Source organism: Schistocerca cancellata, chromosome 7 (genome assembly GCF_023864275.1).
Source record: "Schistocerca cancellata isolate TAMUIC-IGC-003103 chromosome 7, iqSchCanc2.1, whole genome shotgun sequence".
Lineage (NCBI taxonomy): Eukaryota > Metazoa > Arthropoda > Insecta > Orthoptera > Acrididae > Schistocerca > Schistocerca cancellata.
The window spans coordinates 105,510,314-105,533,939 of record NC_064632.1 but is presented as its reverse complement, the minus strand read 5'-3'; the positions used below and the strand labels follow the sequence as shown (position 1 = coordinate 105,533,939).

The following is a 23,626-nucleotide window of genomic DNA, read 5'->3' as shown; positions in this document are numbered from 1 at the left end:
TAGTTGAAAGAAAGGATGGATAGGTTGAAGTTAGATATAGTGGGAATTAGTGAAATGTGGTGGCAGGAAGAACAGGACTCTGGATCAGGTCATTACATGGTTATCAATAGTACATCAGATAGGGGTAATGTAGTGGTAAGTCTAATCTGTACTAATAATAAATTGGTCAAACCATCACACCTGTCTCTGAAATGCTAATCTCCAAAACTTCTAGACGAATTTTCATGAAATTTTCACAGGTAATGTGAGCATTGTTTGGGCCACTGTGCAGACGTTAGTTCATCAAAATTAGCTGGCAGAAAGGGGTGGGGGAAATATCGTGATTAGAAGTTTTACTAAAACTTTCTTGCCTGTCTGTCTGTCTGTCTGTCTGAACACACAAATCTCCAAAACTATGAAAAGGATAGATTACTACTCACTGTATATGGTGAATAGCTAGCGGAACCATACATCATATTTTATGGATTGTAAGATGCACCTTACTTTTTAAGCAGTTTAAAAAAAAAACATTTTTACCATTTTTATTATTATATTGCAAAGCCAAACTACAAAAAAAAACTTAGTTAATAAAACCAAACTGACCTTTAAACTCCCTGAAAATCATCATCTGAACTTTTCTTCTTCTTCTTCTTCTTCTTCTTCTTCCCCTTCGTTGTCATTGTCCATTTTGTATATGAGATGGTCTTCACTGCTATTGAGACCATTAGTTGTGTCACACTTTTTGAAAGATTTAACAATAATGTCTTCTCTCACACTGGACAACAACTTTTCATTCACTAACACACATTTTTTATTGTAGATCATTTTAAAATTCTCTTTGGTATGAATTCATGTTGGTTTTCCTCCATCATCCATTTGTTATTTGTTCCATTCCTCTCTCATATACACTTTAAATGGTTTATTTATTGAGACATCAAAAAGTCGCAATTGTGAATTACGCCCTCCCAGAATAACAACAAGCCCTTTAGTTCCCTGTCTCAATTTCTCTTTCACAGAATTTTTCAAATGACTACTAAGCTGATCTAGCACAAGAAGAGAATTCTTCAACAAAGCACCTTCCCTTCTCTCCCACACTTTATTAATCCATAATTTCATACCACCATTGTCCATCCAGCCCTTGTTGCGTATATGAACGCCACCAACTGATGGTATTTCAAAAGGTTTTGGATTATTTTGTGCTTGAAAATGATCATTGGATTAAGTTTAATACTGCCAGTACAGCATGAAAGGACAGCAGTGTAGTGCATTTTTTCATGTCCACTTCTTTTTATAGTTAGAATTGTAGCACCTTTCATGGCAACAATTCTGTTACTCAGCACATCAAATGTCGGAGGAGTTTGATTCATATTTGCTATTTGGCTTAGTTCCACACTGGTTGTCTTTTGACATTGAATAATAAAGCAATGGAAAGGTAATATTTTCTCTTTATACTCTTGTAGTATTTTCTGAGATATTTTGGTTTTGATTCACATGCTAAGTCCACGACACTTCATAAACCTGTAGCACCAACCAACTCCACTCTTAACGTCTGTAAAGTTCCACTGTAGCACTAGCTTATGAGTGTGTCTTTGAATCACTTTTGTGTTAATACCAATGTCAATTTGGTGTTGTCCTTTAATCCATTTCAATATGTGATCATCTACTTTTGGCCATTTTGCATTCAGTCCTTTACTTGGACATTTAGTCTTCCTCACTTTTTTCAGTTCTTCATTACTAACCCACCAGTCATGAATGATTTCTTCTGTTGGTGAAGGGCTAAAGTGTCACTCAGCTGCTCTGTGTGCTGGGACAGCTTAAGAAGAGGGGAGATCGGGGAACATGTAATGAGCTATGCTTACCCAAACAGGCAGACATGTGAGGGCAGCTTACTTGATCACCATCGTTGATCATAACAACACTACTGATATGCAAGTGCAGCCACAGGTAACACCTGGTAATGAGAAAGCAAATAGGAGTGAAAGCACTATGGCAGCCAAGATGGACATGAAGCCAACATCTTCTACAGTAGTTCAAGTTTGTATGTCTACTAGCTCCACAGATCATGAAGAAATAGTAAGAATGTATGATAAGATAAAATAAATCATTCAAATTATTATAAGAGATGAAAATTTAATTGTGAAGGGGGACTGTAATTCAAAAGTGGGAAATGGAAGAGAAGGAAAAGTAGTAACAGAACATGGTCCAAGGGGAGAGATGAAAGGAGATATCTGTCTGGTAGAATTTTGTACAAAGCACAATTTAATAACTGCTAATGCTTGGTTTAAAAATAAATGAACTGCAGAAAGTTGGGAAACTAAGGAGATGGGAGTTTAAGGAAGCTTTAGACAACGATTGACTGAAATAGGGCAAATGAATACAACATAAGCTGAATGAGTAGCTTTGAGAGATTAAATAGTGAAGGCAGCAAATGATAAAAAAGGCAAGTCACAGTAGAAATCCTTGGACAATTCATGATATATTGAATCTAATTGAGGAAGAAAGAAAATATAAAAATAATGCTAGTGAATCAGGGAAGCAGACATCTAAAATATGAGATTGACATGAGGTTCAAACTGGTAAGCACAAAAGGTTCGATGAGAAATGAAAGGCTTGGCAAAGCACTTGGACAATCAGTTTAACAGAACAGATAGTGCCTTGAAAAGAATCTATAGTAAGAATATCAACAAAAGTAAAAGAAGGGTAATGTGGTGTAGATAAATTAAATCAGGTGATGCTGACTTAGATTAGGAAATGACACACTAGAACTCATTGGTGTGATTTGCAGTTTCAGCTACAAAATAAGTGAAGATGGCTGAAGTAGAGAGGATATAAAATGCTGAGGAGCTTGTCAAAATTAATGTAAATTTAAGTTCGAACAGTCCACGGGTATACTGCCAGTTCATAGTGTCCAACAGTAATCAGACATGTCGCCATCGTCAAGTGCACTGACGAACTGAGCTCCTGAGGGTGGGCGGCCGATTTAAATCCCCTCCCCCAGTGGACCGCTCACTTTGCCGTCCGCATCCACGTGCCAGCGGTCGCGAAGACGTGGGCGTCTGAATCTGTCATAGCATTGATGTGCTTGCTATGTCCGCCCTGGTCGTCAGTTCGTACTTCTTGCTGAGAGTTTTCTTAATTACATTCAATGGCGGGTCACAAGCCTTGCTGAGATTGTAGCCGCAATCTCGGTTGATAAGATCTTCCCTGGTGCGAATTTCGATAGCCTCCCTTATAACGCTGTCCCAATATTTAGAGGTCTGAGCCAGCATCTTGGTACGCTCATAATCCATCTCGTGTCTCTCGGACAAACAGTGCTCTGCTACCAGTGACTTATTTGGATATTTCAGTCGAGTGTGCCTTTGATGTTCTCGGCAACGATCTTTGATGGTGCGTACTGTTTGTCCGATATAAGTCTTCCCACACTCACAGGGTATTTGGTATATGCTGGCCTTCCTCAAACTCTCCATCCCACCACCACAGCACAACCTGTGGAGACGGATGAAGTCACAGAAGAAGAGGCAGCCACTGCCTTTATTCCGTACAATGGCGCACTATCGGGGAAAATCGGCCGTATATTAAAGAAACACCGAGTTAAAACAATCTTTTGCCCACCCAATAAAACACAGGCATTACTGAGAAGCGTGAAGGATGACCTCAGTTTGAGGAAGGCCGGCATATACCAAATACCCTGTGAGCGTGGGAAGACTTATATCGGACAAACAGTACGCTCCATCGAAGATCGTTGCCGAGAACATCAAAGGCACACTCGACTGAAATATCCAAATAAGTCAGCAGTAGCCAAGCACTGTTTGTCTGAGAAACATGTGATGGATTATGAGTGTACCAAGATGCTGGCTCAGACCTCTAAATATTGGGACAGCGTTATAAGGGAGGCTATCGAAATTCGCACCAGGGAAGATCTTATCAACCGAGATTGCGGCTACAATTTCAGCAAGGCTTGTGACCCGGCATTGAATGTAATTAAGAAGACTCTCAGCAAGAAGTATGAACTGACAACCAGGGCGGACGTAGCAAGCACATCGCTGCTATGACAGATTCCGATGCTCACATCTTTGCAACTGCCGGCGGGTGGGCGCGGACGACGAAGAGAGCGGCCCACGGGGGGAGGGGATTTAAATCGGCCGCCCGCCCTCAGGAGCTCAGTTCATTGGTGCACCTGAAGATGGCGACATGTCTGATCGCCGAAATATTGTGCCCGCTGGACACTATGAACCGGCAATATACCCGTGGAGTGTTCGGGCAACAAATACGCTGGGAGAAACTGAAGAATCACATTGTAAATTTAAGTGTTTTGAAGTCTTTTCTGAAGCTATTTGTATGGAGCTGTAGCCATGTGAAGAATTGAAATGTGGTAAATAGTCTTCACAGGTTTGCCGCTGGATCATATTGTGCAAATTCCACACTATTTCCTCAGAACAACTGTCCGACATCTTCAGGTGGTTCAACCTTGCTGGCTAGGTACCTAGCCACCAGCAAGGTTGAACCACCTGAAGATGTCGGACAGTTGTTCTGAGGAAATAGTGTGGAATTTGCACAATGTGATCCAGTGGCAAACCCGTGAAGACTATTTACGACGCATCTGCCAGGAAAGGTTTGCATTTAAGGGAAGTAGAGAACAGAAGCTTTTGAAACATGGTGCCCCAGAAGAATGTTGAAAATTAGATAGGGAGGTAGAGTAACTAGTGAAGGGGCACTGAATCAAAATGGGGAAAAGACTTGAATACATTAAGCAGGATCAGATGGATGTAGGTTGCTACCATTATACAGAGGTGAAGAGGCTTGTGCTAGTACTAGCATGGAGAGCTGCAGCAAGTCAGTCTTTGGTTTTAAGATCATGATTAAAAACATGGAACTACATGGGTGTCTTGAGACAGTGAAACTTGTGTGTAAGAATACTTCTTGGTTAAGCTGGAACCATACTAGGTGATTGATGTATACTCATGTGATCAAAAGTATCCAGACACCCTCAAAAACATACATTTTTCATTTTAGTTGCATTATGCTGCCACCTACTGTCACATACTCCATATTAGCAATGTCAGTAGTCATTAGACATTGTGAGAGAGCAGAATGGGATGCCCCACGGAACTCGCAGACTTCAAACGTGGTCAGGTGATTGGGTGTCATACGTTGGTACATGAGATTTCCACAGTCCTAAACATCCCTAGGTCCACTGTTTCTGATGTGATAGTGAAGTGGAAATGTGAAGAGACATGTACAGCGCAAAAGCGTACAAGTCGACCTCATCTGTTGACTGACAGAGACTGCCGACAGTTGAAGAGGGTTGTAATGTGTAATAGGCAGACATCTATCCAGACCATCATGCAGGAAATCCAAACTGCATCAAGATCCACTGCAAGTACTACGACAGTTGGGTGGAAGGCGAGAAAACTGGGATTTCATGGTCGAGTAACTGCTCATAAGCCACGCATCATACTGGTAAATGCCAAATGATGCCTCGCTTGGTGTAAGGAGTGTAAACATTGGACAACTGAACAATGGAAAAACGTTGTGTGGAGTGATGAATCATGGTACACAATGTGGTGATCTGATGGCAGGGTGTGGGTATGGCGAATGCCCAGTGAACGTCATCTGCAGGCGTGTGTAGTGCCAACAGTAAAATTCAGAGGTGGTGGTGTTATGGTGTGGTCTTGTTTTTCATGGAAGGAGCTTGCACCCCTTGTTGTTTTCATGGCACTGTCACAGTACAGGCCTACATTGATGTTTTAAGCACCTTCTTACTTCCCACTGTTGAAGAGGAATTTGGAGATGGCGATAGCATCTTTCAACATAATCGAGCACCTGTTCATAATGCACAGTCTGTGGGGGAGTGGTTACGTGACAACTTCCCTGTAATGGATTATCCTGCACAGAGCCCTGACCTGAATCCTACAGAACACCTTTGGGATGTTTTTGAACGCTGACTTTGTGCCAGGCCTCACCGAACGGCATCAGTACCTCTCCTCGGTGCAGTACTCCATGAAGAATGGACTGCCATTCCCCAAGAAACCTTCCAGCACCTTATTAAATGTATGCCTGTGAGAGTGGAAGCTGTCATCGAGTCTAAAGGTGGGCCAACACCATAATGAATTCCAGCATTACCGATGGAGGGTGCCACGAACTTGTAAGTCATTTTCAGCCAGGTGTGTGGATACTTTTGATCACATAGTGTACAATGATGATTGCTCTTGAGTGAAATCTTATTACACTGATGGCCCATTCATTACCAATAAATTCAAAACTTGTGAATTTTAAATGACAATGTCCATCTGATGTAAAATTATTGCGCAGTGATCAACACTGAATAAAATTATTTATTGTTATTCATGGGATGTGTCATCAAGTGTGTTCATTATTTTGATTACACTGTTGAAAGTAAGTACAATTTTATTGAACAAGTAATTTAAAACAGAAAGCTGAATATTGTGAGTGTCCATGAGACATTATGAACAGTAATAAGGTGGTACTAACAATATTTTGATTATGTTCAACTAGTGGGTTCAGCATCTTCTGTGGTGCTAAACTGTGTTTCAGCATTACTGTATAACAATGAAATTCAGAGAGGAAAAGTATTACCAAAAATGGAAAAATTGCTCAACAGCTTTTAGCAACAGAATACACTGAAAAATATTTCAGGATGAGGAGACTGTGAATTCTGTTTCAAGTTGGTTGTGAATGGTAGGTCACAAGAGTAACATATTGTCTGAGAATATAGTGAATATAGAGTGTGAATGTAAATGGTGGCTCCCCTTCAACCTTCCACTGGATGGAAGTGAGAGGAGGCTGAAGAGGAAAACACAGTGGTAGTGAGGCCCAAGGCTTGGTTCTGTTAAGCTGCAAATGAGTTTATAGAGACATGACAGGTATAGTGTGTAATTGACCAAGATCATAATTACATCTTAGTTTAGTATTAGTTCCATGAGTGACAGGTGGGTCACACCTAATGTTAATAACAGAGAGTGTGGTAATATCTATGTGGAGCACCTTCATACATGCCACTGCTAGCAGTGTGTATAATAAAAGCACTAAAAAGTAGCCACGAGAATTACTATGTCAGTGTTTCTGGCAGAATTTTAACATCATTTGCTGGCTTATAAGGATTGCCCTTAAGCTGTCTTTGTAACCTATATTGTAATCTATAGGAACTTTATGGTTAAGTTTCTATGACTTGCTCATATTGTTAATTAATACTTTGGGTCATTCCATATACTTAAAAGTGTACATCCCAAGTTGTCAGCCACAATGTGGATCCCCACAAACTAATAATTTTTATTGCATTTTCATCTCATTAAGATTTTACATTCAGTATCCCCTGTTTCTAACCAACCTATATATGCTGCTGTTATATTAATGCTGAACTGATGGACCAAAGTCCAAGGGCTTTACAGAGCCTGTACCAAGATGCAACATAGCCTAGCATTCCTTGAATAACCAATCAGGAGGTGTGGTAGGGAATCCATGTGACTATTTCCTGCATCTATCTGCGTAGACTTTTAAATTACAGGCTCCTGTTGACTCTTCCTGTTCTGGTGCAGATGACCTGAAGCCATGTGCCCCTGGCTCCCCTGAAATCTTACTGTTCCTTTCTAAAATCTTAATTTCTGGCTACACATCCATGCTGCCCATTTCAGTGGCATATGGTGCAGGTATATCCATCTTGCAGGGCCTTTTGTACACCCTAAACTGCAATAAACACACATTTTTTCAATCACTCTTGACAACCATCTCTTCTACTCCACCCACTCGCTGCACATACCATCCTCTACACAACATTGACCAGGGAATGGTGGCAGTCTTCATCCTGGAGGTTGGCTGTAAATCATCTACAGTTGCCCTGTTACTTGACATTTGTGGCATAATAGTTTTTGAACATTCTTATTTTTTCAAACAATATTAAATCCAGGATGGAACATAACAATATTATGAGAAAGAAAGTTGCTACTCACAATATAGTGGAGATGCTGAGTCACAGATAGGCCCAACAAAAAGACTTTCACAATTAAACCTTTCGGCCATTGGCCTCCGCTATATGGTGAGTAGCAACTTTCCTTCTCATATTATTTTTTCTATACTCTAGCTCACAAAGTTCCCAGGGAATACACAATGGAAGCGTACCAGTGTTTTATACTTGGTCCAGATGTCCAATTTTCTATGTGATGATCAAACTGGTGAAAAAGCCATTTATATCTGTTGTTGAGAACCTTAGATGTTGGCTGACAGTTAAGTCTGAGGTTTCTGAATCCATTCCTCATTGTGGTATACCTTAAAATCTGTGCCAGTGACTGACAAACCTCATTTCAAATTAGATGATTGGTATGTTGGGCGCTCAACTGTGCTGTCATCAATGTCCATACAGAATCTCAATTTTTTCACAGTCCAATCTAGCCTCTGTCACAAATGATGATGATGATGATGATGATGATGATGATGATGATGGACAAAAACACCCAGCCCCCAGGCAGAGAAGATCCCCAGCCTGGTCAGGAATCGAACCCAGGACCCTATGATCCAGAAGTAGTAATGCTAGCCACTAGACCACAAGCTGTGGACCATTTAGAATTAGTGATACTACTCTCATCTCCTCCAGGCTGGGTTCAGCATTGAATGCTGCTACTTTCACCTGTCAAATCTGGTATTAACAGACATCATAAAGCCTTCAATTCTACTTTTTCTATTTGCCATATTAGTGACACAGTGTCCTGATTGGCTACCATGGCTTGATCCGGACTACTTTCGGAAGTCTGTCGAACATCTTTCTCTGTATTCTTTTCTGTTGCATTACCTCTGTGTGCTAACACCACTTGATGAAAGTAATAAGGTGGTCATAATATATGAAGCACTTGTTGGATGTTATCTTCTACGTCATACATTGTGTCTAACACTGTCAGTTTCTGTTATAGTAAAATTCACAGTGTGACCCAGTGCAAACAATTCTCTCTGTGTATGTGACTGTCACCTTCTCCTGGCATTATGCTCTGTGCTTTTGTTGCTGTTTGGGTGTGTGAATCTGTTGCTTAAAGGTTTCTTAGTTTTCTCCTGAAATTTTTGCCATTTTGTTGTACGCTGACCAGTGTGTCTGGAAAACAGATGAATGTCTAATGTGCATGTGATTTAGTGATGCTTTTTTTATCCATGGACATTGATAACATGCCCACTAGAACTGGCCCTTCTTGTGGCGTCAGTTTATTTTGGCTTCCTTGAACAATGGTGCACACCATATCATTGGAGAAATGTATAGGTCATTCCACTCTAGAAGAAAGATTGTAACACCAACACTGGGAACTATTCTTGCAGAATTATGTGCATGTATACAATGACTTTTATTGAGACTGCACAACTCCTATTAAGACATCAAAATGATTTCTGAAAGCAGAGGTCATGTGAACCAAGCTTGCTGTCTTCATTCTTGAGATCCAAAAGTATGTATTATAATTTAGCTCAGACTGCTGTGTTTCCTGGTATCCATAAAGTCTTCACTATTACCTGTTAAGCAACGTAATATTCATTAACATGAAAGACTTGGGACTTATCTCTATGTTCTGTATACATTAAATTCACAAGTGAACCTCCCTAATGTTGTGATTTATGAGAGATGTTAAGATTGTTATTTCTCTCTCTCTCTCTCTCTCTCTCTCTCACACACACACACACACACACACACACACACACACACACACACACAGAGTATAAGGATGTGACACACAGGCAGTCCAGTTGATGAGTTTGTGTGGCACATGATGACAGTGATGATGGAGAAGATGGAGAAGTGGACTGGGAGGGAATGTTGAGTAAGTAGCAGCTGTATAGTGAGTCTGCGGTGGGACCCCAAGGGAAATATAGAACCCGCAACAAACTCTTGACATCACACTAGTTGCCTTGCCCAACATACATTACAAACACACTGCTACCTAAGGGGCCAGGTGAGAAATCAGTAGTCAGTGAAAGTGTACCCAATAAAATCCTAAACTTTGTCATATGTTATTGATAGAGTAGTCTATTTAAATGTGATGCATTAATGTATTAAAGTAATCTCAGAGAGTAACTTGCTCCCCACTGGAGACATTTGCTGCAACTCTTAAGATCTGTTGTCTTATGTGCTGTGACGTACATCACAGGCTCCATGGATCTCACTGGTTCCGGTTTGCGGAGATTGAGGTCAAGAGGATTACTGGAGCGAAGAATGTGTTGCAATGATAACTCCCATCTATGTAGTCCACAAAATCTGGTGCTGGGGGGAGGATTCAGATGACACAGCTTGTATAGCAGCCACTGAAATCAAGCATGTTGTGCTTAGCTGTGTGTTCCGCCATTAGGGGCCTACTCTTATCTTGGCAACGGTTTGATGGTGGTCATTCATTCTGGTGGACAACTGGTCAGTAGCCATGCTCACAATAAAATGCTGTGTATTAATTGCAGCACAAGTGATATGACGTAACTGCTTTCACAGGTGGCCCTGCTTCTAATGGGATAAGATAAGCCTGTGACAGGACTAGAGTAGGAGGCACTGTGTGGGTGAATCAGGCAGGACTTGGACCTGGGTCTTCCAAATGGATATGACTACTTTGACAAAGGGTTGGGGATGAAGTAGCATGTACAAGTTGGGTGGAGAATGGAATACCACTTTGGGAGAGATGGGAAGGATTGTACATAGGTTATCCCTCATTTCCATGCGCCAAACTCAAAACACTGTAGTCGACGTATCCACCAGAAGTTTCAGTCCTATCCAAAGGCCTTATCTTCAATGCCTGCACTCAGGTTAAACCTTGTAGGACTCATTGATGACCTACAATCCTCCCAATTCCTACAGCTGGAACACTTTGCTGCCAATCCCTACAACCAAAGCCAACCTAATTATAATATTGAACCTCACCTCTCCAAGTTCACACCATCATACACCTAACTATCTCTGGTTACTTTCCAGGAATCCCTTATATCTAACTTGAGCTCACCATCCTTCCCTAAGTCCCTTCTAAAGAACACAAACCTCACAACAGAAGAAAGATGTGCCATCTACAACCTCAAGACAAACCATGATTTGACCATCATCCCTGCAGACAAAGGTTGCACCACTGTCATCCAAGGACTACCTGACAAAAGGCTTCTGCCAAATGTCCGACTCCCATCTACAAACTCTGCCATTATGACCCTATCCCAGAAGTTCAATATAACTACCAATCCCTACTTAAGCCCTTAGACCCATTCCAGAATTTTTCCCCTGAATTCATCTCACTCCTCACTCCAACAACCACCCACACTCTTACATGCTTCCCAAAATTCATAAACATAACACTCTTACACTGCATTGAAACTGGTTATTGTGCTCTTTCTGGAAGAATCTCCGCTATTGTGGAACAACGTCTCCAACCAATTGCCCATAACTTAGCCCCTCATATTTCACCACACAGACCACTTCCTTCACTGACTCAGCCTCCACAGCACATCACAAATTGGATCCCTCCTCCTGCTCATCGTCATCATCAATGCCCCCTCCCTGCATACCAAAATATCTCATGCCAATAGTCTTGTTGGTATTGAACATTATCTGTTGCAATGTCCATTTGACTCAGTACCCAGTACCTCATTCTTTATAAGCTTAACTACTTACATCCTCATTCAGAACTACTACTGCTTTGATGGGAAGATGTGTAAACAAAACCATGGTGTTGCCATGGCACTATTGTGCCAATCTGTTTGTGTGTCAGCTAAATAAAACATCCCTAACCTCCCAAAAGCAAAAACCACTTGTCTAGTTCAGGTTCATTCATGATACTGGACCCATAGCCAAGATACCCTATCCTTATTCCTCCACAGCCTCAACATCATCTCTCCCATTTGCTTCACCTGATCTTGTTCAGCCCAACTTGACACCTTCCTCGACATTGACTACCTTTCTAATGGCCTCATCCAAATGTTCTGTCCATATCAAGACCACTAATCAGAAACAGTACTGGCATTTTGACACTTGCCACCCCTTCCAATCCAAATTATTACTTCCATATAGCCTGGCTTCCTATGGGGAGCAAGTCTGCAGTGGTGAGAATTCCCTTCTGCAGTATGCTGGAGGTCTCTCAGAGGCATTACTCCCCAAACCTTGTCCACAAACAGATTTCGTGCACCATATCTTCACACAGCCCTAATCCTCCCACCATCCCCAAGAACCAACTGGAAAGGAGAACTCCCCTTGAAACAAAGCAAGGTGGTACTCTACCACCTGCTATTATTGCAATCCTTCTAATTTAATTTTTTCCCTCATTTTTCCATTTGAACCTAGTTATCCATTTCATATACATGTAGCATGTACACAAACATGGGAACATTTTATTCAGGCTATAATCCATGAAAATTCATTATTCATATAATTCTTAGTATGCTGATTAGAGTAATGTGTAGGACTGGTCCAACATTGGGTTGGGACCGAACTTGCTTGGTTTGTGTGAAGGGAGGGCCTATAGAATAAGATAGCTCTGATGTTTTGGCATCTTAGGGACTAATATCCATGAGATTACTATTACCGGTTACATCCAGTGACATGTGTATTTTGGGTTCCCCTTGCAGCTCGATGGGATCTCTCCAAAACTAATTATTATTGTTTGAGTTTGTTTCTTGGAATCAAGTTAAATGCAGTTAGTGTGTGGTTTTTATTTTATTATTTTCATTCATCTTATTAATTGTATAAATTTGTTTTAAGATCCATGTTATTTATTGTTACTGGAGGTTCCCCTTGTGATTAAGTAGAGTTCCTCTAGATTATATTTACTGTTGTGTGGGATTGTTCCTTTGAACTGTTAATTTTGTTTTGAAGGCATTAATGTACTTGCCTAAGTGCATATGATATATTTTTTTTTAATTTAATGTTTTAGATGTTTGTTTTAAAGATTGTTAAGAAGTGTGAAAATAAATCTAAAGGGTGTCATAGGTCTGGAATTTCCAGGGTATTACTTTGGTTGTAGGGTTTTGCCCGGAAACTGAATGTTGAAACCGGTAAACTTCTGTCATTCGCATTTATTATTTTGCCTTGGGCTTATAGTAAATGATAGTACTTGATTGTGAGTGGGATCTGGAGTACACCCCTAAGTTCAGGCTGTCAGATGTTCTTTTATTGTAATAAAGATGTCATGAGTTGTGCACAGCTCTCAACCCAGCAACAACGCTTCTCCTTAGCTATTTCCACCATAAATTAAGTTTTTTGGGAGGAAATTTGTAAGTCAGTTTACCAGTTGTCTACAATTGAAGTGCTACTACTCACAGAGGTCCAGTGTGGGCTGTAATTATTATATGGCAGCAAAAATTGGTATATGTTCTAACGCATTACTGCGGAACTGACTTACGCTGGAAAAAAATTAGTTCCAATTTTGCCCACAAGGTGTAAATCTGGCTCTGTGAATGCAAGCAAGACAACAGAAATGTTTCCATATATAATGGATTAGGAATAGGATTTGGGCAAAAAAAGGTCAAACAAGTGAGAAAAGCACAAGACAGAGATTTAGGAACCAGGTTTTAAATTGAAAGACACTTCCAGGTCAGATGTGGACTCAAACCACAATTTATTGGTTATGAACTGTAGACTAAAACTGAAGAAACTGCAAAAAGGTAGGAATTTAAGGAGATGGGACCTAGAAAAACTGAAAGAACGAGAGGTTGTACAGAGTTTCAGGGAGAGCATATGGGAAAAAGAAATAAAGTAGAAGAAGACTGGGTAACTTTCAGAGACGCAATAGTGAAGGCAGTAGAGGATCAAGTAGGTAAAAAGACAAGGGCTAGTAGAAATCCTTGGCTAACAGAAGAGATATTTAATTGATGAAAGGAAAAAATATAAAAATGAAGCAGGCAGAAAGGAATACAAATGTCTCAAAAATGAGATCGACAGGATGTGCACAATGGCTAAGCAGGGATGGCCAGAGGACAAATGTAAGAATGTAGAGTCATGTATCATGAGGGGTAAGACAGATACTGCCTTCAGGAAAATTAAAGAGACCTTTGGAGAAAAAAGAATCACTTATATGAATATCAAGAACTCAGATGGAAACCCAGTTCTAAGCAAAGAAGGGAAAGCAGAAATGTGGAAGGAGTATATAGAGGGTCTATACAAGGGTGATGTACTTGAGGACAATATTGTGGAAATGGAAGAGCGTGTAGATGAAAATAAAATTGGAGATATGACACTGCATGAAGAATTTGACAGAGCACTGAAAGATCCAAGTCGAAACAAGGCCCCGGGAGTAGACAACATTCCATTAGAACTATTGATGGCCTTGGGAGAGCCAGTCCTGACAAAACTCTACCATCTGGTGAGCAAGATGTACGAGACAGGCAAATACCCTCAGACTTCAAGAAGAATATAATAATTCCAATCCCTAAGAAAGCAAGTGGTGACAGGTGCAAAAATTACCGAACTATCAGTTAATAAGTCATGGCTGCAAAATACAGACAAATTCTTTACAGACAAATGGAGAAACTTGTAGAAGCCAACCTCAGGGAAGATCAGTTTCGATTCCGTAGAAATTTTGGAGCACTTGAGGCAATACTGACACAAATTATCTTAGAAGATACATTAAGAAAAGGCAAACCTACATTTCTAGCATCTGTAGACTTAGAGAAAGCTTTTGACAATGTTGACTGGAATACCCTCTTTTAAATTCTGAAGGCAGCAGGGGTTGAATACAGGGAGCGAAAGGCAATTTACAATCTGTAAAGAAAGCAGATGGCAGTTACAAGAGTCAGTGGTTCAGAAGGGAGTGAAACAGGGTTGTAGCCTATCTCCAATGTTGTTCAGTCTGTATATTGAGAAAGCAGTAAAGGAAACAAAAGAAAAAATTGTGGTAGGTATTAAAATCCATGGAGAAGAAATCAAAACCTTGAGGTTTGCCAAGCACATTGTAATTCTGTCAGAGACAGCAAAGGACCTTGAAGAGCAGTTGAATGGGATGGACAGTGTCTTGAAGGGAGGATACAAGATGAACATCAAGGAAAGCAAGACTAGGATAATGGAATGTAGTCTAACTAAATCAGGTGATGCTGAAGGAATTAGATTAGGAAATGAGACATTTAAATTAGTAGAACAGTTTTGCTATTTGGGGAGCAAAATAACTGATAATGACTGAAGAGGATATAAAATGTAGACTGCCAATGGCAAGGAAAGCATTTCTGAAGAAGAGAAATTTGTTAACATCGGGTATAGATTTAAGTGTAAGGAAGTCTTTTCTGAAAGTATTTGCATGGAGCGTAACCATGTATGGAAGTGAAACATGGATGATAAACAGAAGCTTTCGAAATGTGGTGCTACAGAAGAATGCTGAAGATTACATGGACAGATCGCATAGCTAATGAGGAGGTACTGCATAGAAATGGGGAGTTGTGGCACAACTTTACTAGAAGAAGGGATCGGTTGGTAGGACACATTCTGAAGTATCAATTTAGTATTGGAGGGGAAACACAGAGAGTAAAAAAATCATAGAGAGTAAAAATCATAGTGTTTATTCATACACTAAACAGATTCAGAAGGAATTAGGATGCAGTAGTGACTTGGAGATGATGAAGCTTGCACAGGATAGAGTAGTACACTAGTTGTCCAAAATGACCATCAGAGACACGAGATACTGTGCAGCACTAGATTGTCAGCTGGTGGCCAAAATAAGAACAAATTTCTTCCAGCATAGGTCTTAATTGGTTCTGAATTGGCATATCTACTAAGTTTTGCTGCCATACAATAATTACAGTCCACCCTGGACCTCTGTGAGTAACTGCACTTTAATTATAATCACAAGTTATTTGTTCACTTGCATTGGTCTTGTCATTTGCTAATATAGTTGAGACATCTGCAAAGGCTTAGGGACAGGAATGTGCCCACTTCGATTGCATCAGCATCGAAGCATACTAGTACTGAGTTTGTATATGTTCTCGGGTACCATGACTGACCTCATTTGAACTCTTCTGTCAGGATAGTTAATTTGGAGTTGGAATGGCTGCTTATGTTGGGTGTAGGGTCACCTATTGGTGTGGTTCCTGTTGATTCTCTCAATACGTGGGATTATACTAGGCATGGCCTTCACCTCAACAGGAAAGGGAAGGGTAAACTGGTTGGGAAAATAGCCAAAGTTACAGAGGGGGGAGGGTGGGGGGGGGTTGTACTATCATGAGTGATAAAATACCAGTGGTTATAGGGTTCAGAAAAGATCCTTTTTAGGGTATGGAGGACAGAAGGAAACCAAGTTTTAAGAGATGTTAGGATTGAGATAAACCTTGAGTTTGGGAAATAAACCAAAAAACATAATTCTAAGTTATTACATCAGCATAAACAGCGGTTGGTTAAGAATTTTCAAGAATCAGTAGAAATTTCAACTCTACCCAACTCAGTCATTGTGAAATGTCAGCCATCTTTATTGCATCAAAATATTCGAGAACAGAGAAAATTAATGAATTAATTATCTGCATAGATGAATTAGAATCCTCAAACCCAGCTGACAATCTGCCTCTCTGAACATCATGTGACCACTGGTATAGAACTTTTAACTGTTACAGGATTTTGGGTAGCATTTCACTTTTGTAGAGCAGATATGGAGAAAGGAGGAGCTGCCACATTCATCAAGAACTGTCATAAATTTAAAAGCATAGACATTCATAAATTTTGCCTAGAACAGCATATGGAAGCATGTGCAACAGAAGTAGAATTTCATTAAAAAAATCCATCATAATATTAAGTGTATATCAAGCAGCTGCAGGTAACTAATCTGTTCATAAACCACCTTGAAGCTGTACTGGCCAATTTAACAACCAAAAACAGAGAAATAGTGGTTGTTGGTGACTTCAATGTAGATTTCCTTAAAGACTATCCCAATAAGAACTTATTTGAGTTAGTAACACTATCATTCAACTTAATTCCCACAGTAAAATTTCCAACTAGGGTAACCAATTGCTCACAAACAGCCATTGATAATATCTTCATAGTAGAGTCCAATGAACAAATTTATATTACAAAACCAATAGTCAATGGCCCCTCAGACCATGACAGGCAGTTCCTTGTGTTAACATTTAACACTGAACAGGATATAAAATCTGTTAAATCTGAACTCAAGAGGGTAATAAATAAGGCAAAAATTGATTATTTTAGGATACTCCTCAGAAACATTCATTGGAGTCATGTTTATAGTGCTCATGGCATGAATGAAAAATATAACACTTTTGCTAATAAAGTGCTTGCCTTATCTGAACACTGATTTCCCCCAAAACTAACCAGGTTAGAGCAAAGTGTACAAAGAAGCCATGGATTACTCAAGGAATAAAAGTATCTTGTAAAAAAACTGTCAACCCGAAACAGTTCTCACATTGATGCTACAGTACATTACAAGAAATATTGCAAAATATTAAAGACTGTAATACAGACATCAAAGCAAATATATTACAAGGGGAAGATAGTTATATCAGATAACAAAATAAAGACAATATGGAATATAGTGCAGAAGGAGACCAATAGAACCAGACATGAAGAGGGGCAAATAGCATTAAGAGTAAAAGATACATTGGTGACGTGTATAGTGTTGCAGAACTTTTTAACAAACATTTTATAACTGTTACTGAAAAGATGGGATTGTCAGGTTCTGTAGATGCTGCCATGGAATACCTCAGACCAGACATATCAAGTAACTTCCATAATACAAATTGACCCTCACCACTTCAGCAGAAGTAACATCCATCATAAAATCTTTAAAATGAAAAACATCTAGTTGGTATGGCGAAATATCAACAAAGGTAATTAAAGAATAGGATTCTGAGTTAAGTAACATATTAACCTATTTGTGTAACCAGTCATTTATCAGTGGAATATTACCTGAATCGTTGAAATATGCTTAAGTTAAGCCACTGTGTAACAAGGTAGATAAAGAAATAGCATCAAATTGCTGTCCAGTTTCACTTTTGCTAGCATTCTCAAAAATTTTAGAAAAAGTAATGTACAATCGGCTTTATAACCATCTTATCTAAAATAACATACTGTCATGTTGCAGTTTGGATTTCTAAAGGGTTCCGATATTGAGAAGGCTATCTACACTTTCAGTGAAAATGTGCTTAATTCATTAGTCAAAATATTGCAGGCAACTGGTATATTTTGTGATCTGTCAAAGGCATTTGACTGTGTAAATCACAATATCCTTTTAAGTAAATTAGAATATTATAGTGTAACAGGAAATGCTGCAAAATTGTTCAAATATTTTTATCTCTGGCAGGAAACAAAGGGTGTTATTGGGAAAGAGACATGTATTAAGGCATTGGTCATCATCCAACTGGGAACTAATTACATGTGGGGTCCCACAAGGTTCCATTTCAGGGCCCTTACCTTTCCCTGAGTATATCAATGACCTTTCATCAGTAACATTACCAGATGCCAAGTTCGATTTGTTTGCTGATGATACAAACATTGCAATAAATAGCAAATCAAGTGTAGTCTTAGACAGATCAACTAATAAAATATTTGTGGACCTTAATCACTGGTTCCTAGACAATTCTTTGTCACTAAATGTTGGTAACACACTCCATGCAGTTCAGAACTTGTGAGGGGTGTCCCTCGAGTATATGCCGGATAGAAAAAGTGGACAGTTTTGAATTCTTGGGGTTACAGCTTGATAAATTCAACTAGGAGCAGCACACCACAGAACTGCTGAAGCATCTTAACAAATCTCTATTTGCAATGTGAATTCTGTCAGACATAGGGGATATAAAAATGAAAAAGCTGGCATACTATGCTTACTTTCATTCCATAATGTCATATGGGATTATTTTTTTGGGGCAATTCATCAAGCCACACTAAAGTTTTCTGGGCACAAAAACGTGCAGTGAGAGTTATATGTGGTGTGAACTCAAGAACATCCTGCAGAAGCCTGTTTAGGGAACTAGGGATACTAAATATTGCTTCCCAATATATTTATTCCTTAATGAAATTTGTCATTGAAAATATCACTTTTTCAAACCAACAGCTCAATTCATGGAATCAATACTAGAAATAAGAATAATCTTCACAAGGATTTAAAGTCACTTAGTCTTGTACAAAAAGGTGTGCATTATTCAGGAACACACATTTTCAATAACTTGCCAGCAGCCATAAAAAGATTAACAACCAATGAAACTCAACTTAAGAAAAGCCTAAGGGATTTACTGGTGTCCAACTCTTACTCCATTGATGAATCTCTCAGTAGAATTAACTGATTATATATTTACAATATAACTTCTGCACAATTTTGGTGCAGTAATGTGTTCAATGTAAATTAGTATTATAGTTCTATTACATGTTTATGACCTTATAAATAAAAAACTATTTTAAATTCAGTGCATTAGTGTTTGTAAAATGATTCTTTCATATAGTGTTCGTTAAAAACATGACTATCATTCCACTTGAGACCTTTTGAATGGTACATTAGCTTATTTGTTTGAGTTGTAAATATTTGTCATGTATTATTGTTTTTCTGACAGGTTCTACATCCTGAAGGACCTCCTCACAACGGATCGATTGTAATGAAAGTAAATCTATTCTAATTGGAAAGGGAATTACTTTCTGAGCCACCCACAAAATTCCTTCAACCTAAATACACAACTATAACATGAAACAGCCAGAACCAGCCTTTCGATTGCCCTTTTGTCAACTTTGAAACAGCATTTGATTATATCACCAAACACACTTTCTTTCCTCTAAGAGCAAGGACTGATCTGTCTCCACTTTAATCTGGGCCAAGTCATCCAAGACCAGGAGAAAGAAGTGAAAATCAATAACTACTAGAAACAATATACGTAGAACAATAGAAAGATTGTTAGTGCGCACTTCTGTAAGTCTGTTACAGTCAGCATCCTATACAGACCCAACTAAGTCCAACCTGAATTTTACGAGTGGCAACAGTGTTTAAATGTAACTAGACGAGTGATGCTGGGAATTTTATTCAATAAATGCTTAACAAAGACTCCACAGACTTAATTTTAACTTGCTGGATTCAAAGGCTTTCATAAGGCAGTTCTTTCAAATTGTTAAAAATACAGAGCAGTTACATTTATATTACTAACCGACTAACCCAGTTCATAGTTCATGGTTCCTAGTTCCGGTTGCAGGTTGCTTGTCTAATGATTTCTAGGGGCTACAAAAATTTGATCTTCAATGTTTTGTGTATTTATAGACCAAATTTAAAAATACTATCATAATTACATATTAAAAAGCTTTTATCTTATGTCAAAGGTTTAATGCAATGAGACAGGTATGAAAAATGTGTATATGTTTCAGGCAGCATAGTTTACTACACACAAATTACACTGACTATATTCATCGAGTATGAGACAAAATAATTAGCAACATCCAATTAACTTTGAAATTATGTTTAAACATTTTATAAACTTTTCCTGCTTACATGCTTAACATCAGATATTTCACACATTAATTCATTTGTAAAGTAATCTCACGTTTGATGCTCTCTTATACTTTTGAGTTCACTTCTTTATTACCAATGTCAAAGACAGGACTAGCAGGATACTTGCACTTTAAATGAAATTACTTTCATTACTTCATGTATTCTTTTCATAAGCAGAATTCTGGATGAACACATCTGTTTTCTAGTAAAGTCCAACAAAAATATTCTAGAAACCAAGATTTTGTATTTCAGAATTTTCACATTTTTCCGGTAAAAGTATACAATTTTGATGGAGAAACATTAGGCCTGCAAACTGGTAAGATTACATTTTTAATACTTTCTTACATAAAATCTTTCTACACAACATTTTCACCACTGCCATCATCAAAGTCACATTTTTAATAATTATGGTTTAAAAATACATTTTGTAAAAGAATTCTGATATTACATGTACCAATACATACAGCAAATAAGTAACAGATATTAAAAAGGAAAAAATATAGCATGTGGGCACTCACTCACCCACCCACCCACTCACTAACTAATAGACTTAGTTTTGATTTATAAATAAATAAGTTAAAAAATGAGTTACATTTGTGTTTCATTTAAAAGGAAATGTATTTCTGAAGGGGTAAATGATTTATGATTTTTTCATTATTTGTTTCACAAATGCCAGTTGGCACTGCGAACTGAAAAGATCATGATAGAGAGGTGCAATGTACCAATTGCAGTGTATGTTCAGCCACTGATTTCGTTCTGCAATAAGCAAAGCCCATCACGGATGTTATTTGCAGATAATTTAACAGTGGCTCGAGATCATTCTGAGCAAGCACAAACTATCTATGATTTGGCCATGGTCTCCAAACTGTGAATCTTCTGTCAGAAACAGGCCCCACAGAATTGATGATGGTGTAAAATTACTATGGCGCGTAGATTCAGGAGCCAATTTTATTTTTAAACCATTGCATTCTTTTTAAATGTGTATAAGATGCAGTAAGAAGAATGCCCACCACCATCAACAATGACCATTGCTCCACACTAAATCAGTTCTCACAAATTCTATCATTTTATTCAAAGACTAGAGCAAAATAATGCATCACGCTGCTTCACTTTGTTAATATGTGCCAGAATTCATTTCATACCCTTTATTAAGATGATTTTTGTTGTGGGTTTTACAAACATGAATCACTGAGATACTGGTAATACAACACTTTGAAATCCTTACAAAAATATTTTAATGATTATGTGTACAATCTGTAATAAATTACAAAAACATTTACAAATACATCATAAAAAGTACCAAAATAAATGGCAAGATCCTTATAAATACATTGTAAATGGCACAAATTATCACAGCATGTGAATACCACATAAATATTCAAAAATGAATCTTAAAAGTATGTGCTACTTATGCACAATAAGATCATTTTAATACTCTTTCAGTCACTTTTGGCTGCTCCAGGTACTGATACAGTTCATTCATCACCACACAAACAACTGAAGCACGAACACTGAAAATTCATAATACTCAATTTGCACTAAACTGTTTTAAAATTGATGTGTCACAATTACAAATGCAGCGATTTCTATCTCTTGTCCACCTCACTCCCTTCTCTCAAATCAGTCATGATATCACAGGTTCCACAGCCCAGTAACTCAGGCTGCAGTTTTTGGTAAATGAGGATACAGAGGCGACATTTCGATTAATGGAGGTGTTTGATTTCCGTGTGAACGTTTGTCACTTAAGTTTGCAGATAACTGATTTAGCAGTTCAGTAAATGATGCAGCTCTAATACTTTGGCCCAAAAAATGTAATACTAAAAAGTCTCCAGCCTGAAAAAAAGTAGTTACATTTCAGTAGCACTAAGTAGAAACTTTCTGCCAATCTAATTATAGTAACAATAAACAAAACTGAAAATACTTGATAGTGCAGTAATAGAACTAACACCTGACACCCCAGTTTTGCATTTATTAGTAACCAAGTTACAAAAATTTGTCAGAATTTTTTAAAAGAAGAAAAACAGCTGTAGATATTTTATATCTTCAAAATCATTTATGCAATCTGTTCCACATTTATATGTAGCAAAAAACTACACTGTAAATTTGTAGTTGGCTGTGTTTACAAGAAATGGGTCTCAGTTCCTCTCCATTTGAATGTTCTGCATTACTTTAAACACATGTATCTTCTTTAAACATTGTACATTTCTTATTTTCCTTTTGTTAGGACCTCCTAATGACCAGATGCCACTTCAGTTCTCAAGTGTATGGTTTTCACCAAAATTTGTTCAAGCTCTGATTTATTAACTTCTCAGTTCCTGCTCTGGAATCATTCAGTTTTTTTTTAAAAACTTCCAAAAAATTCCTAAAGCTTCTTTTTGATTTCCTTTTACCTCTTGAATGCAAGTATCTGCTGGTATTCTAAGGTATTACTGAGATAAATTTAGCATTTACACACAAACTAATCAAAAGTTGTCTTCAAATAAGAGAACTTTTCTACATTCTGCCATATTTAATCTTATTTTCCAGAATTCTGTAGTTGTCCTGTAACAACTTTTTTAATGATATAGAGGAGAATTACTTTTCTTAATTTCAAATTTATTTCCCTCTTGATTCACTCACTGCTATGATAATGAAACATTCTTACGAAGGTCTTATTTCTTCCTGCAGTAAATTTGACAATTGTGTCCATGTCCTAAATGCAGGACAATATAAATCAAATCTGTGGCAGCTGCTTTTTATTAAACCTCCACATTTCTAAAGTTAACTTCCCTTACTGCCTCATTATGCATGTAGGACTTTGCCCTTTCAAATGGATCAGTGTTACTGGCCACCTTTCATACACTGTTGGGTAATGACAATTTCTAGCTTTCTGAGATTCTTCATGGGTTATTCCTGAAAGCTGTTAATTATAAACCAGGTCACACAGAATTTCTTCATCTTTCTTTTTAAGTATTGAAATGGAAGTTTTTTTTAGTCCACGTATAGTAAGTTACTTAACTACGTACCAAACGCTATTTAATTTTGGTTTCCTAATAACTGCTGGTAGCACTCGTTTTATTTGTTTCATTTCTTGGCCCTTTTATTTCATGAACACTTCTTTGGAACTAATTAAGATTTTATATATTCACGATTCATATCTTACTGTACACCAGAGCTGATAATATTAGTTTCAGACCTTGCAGAGTGGTTACATTTGTTTTTGGCATTAAGTATTGTTTTTCTGTTTGTCTCTTTGGTGCATAATCTGC

The 23,626-nt window shown here is 38.2% G+C and overlaps 1 protein-coding gene across 3 annotated transcripts in view; it reads right to left on the bottom strand.

Annotated features, from left to right (window-relative positions):
• Nucleotides 1-20,474: 20,474 nt before the first annotated feature.
• LOC126092429 (innexin inx3-like) overlaps nt 20,475-23,626 on the bottom strand; it is a 52,278-nt gene continuing 49,126 nt past the window's right edge. For all 3 annotated transcript variants that reach the window (XM_049908024.1, XM_049908025.1, XM_049908027.1), the window contains exon 7: nt 20,475-22,211. In XM_049908024.1, coding sequence (XP_049763981.1) covers nt 22,035-22,211 — 177 coding nt within the window. In that variant the 3' untranslated portion in view covers nt 20,475-22,034. The remainder of the gene's footprint in view (nt 22,212-23,626) is intronic.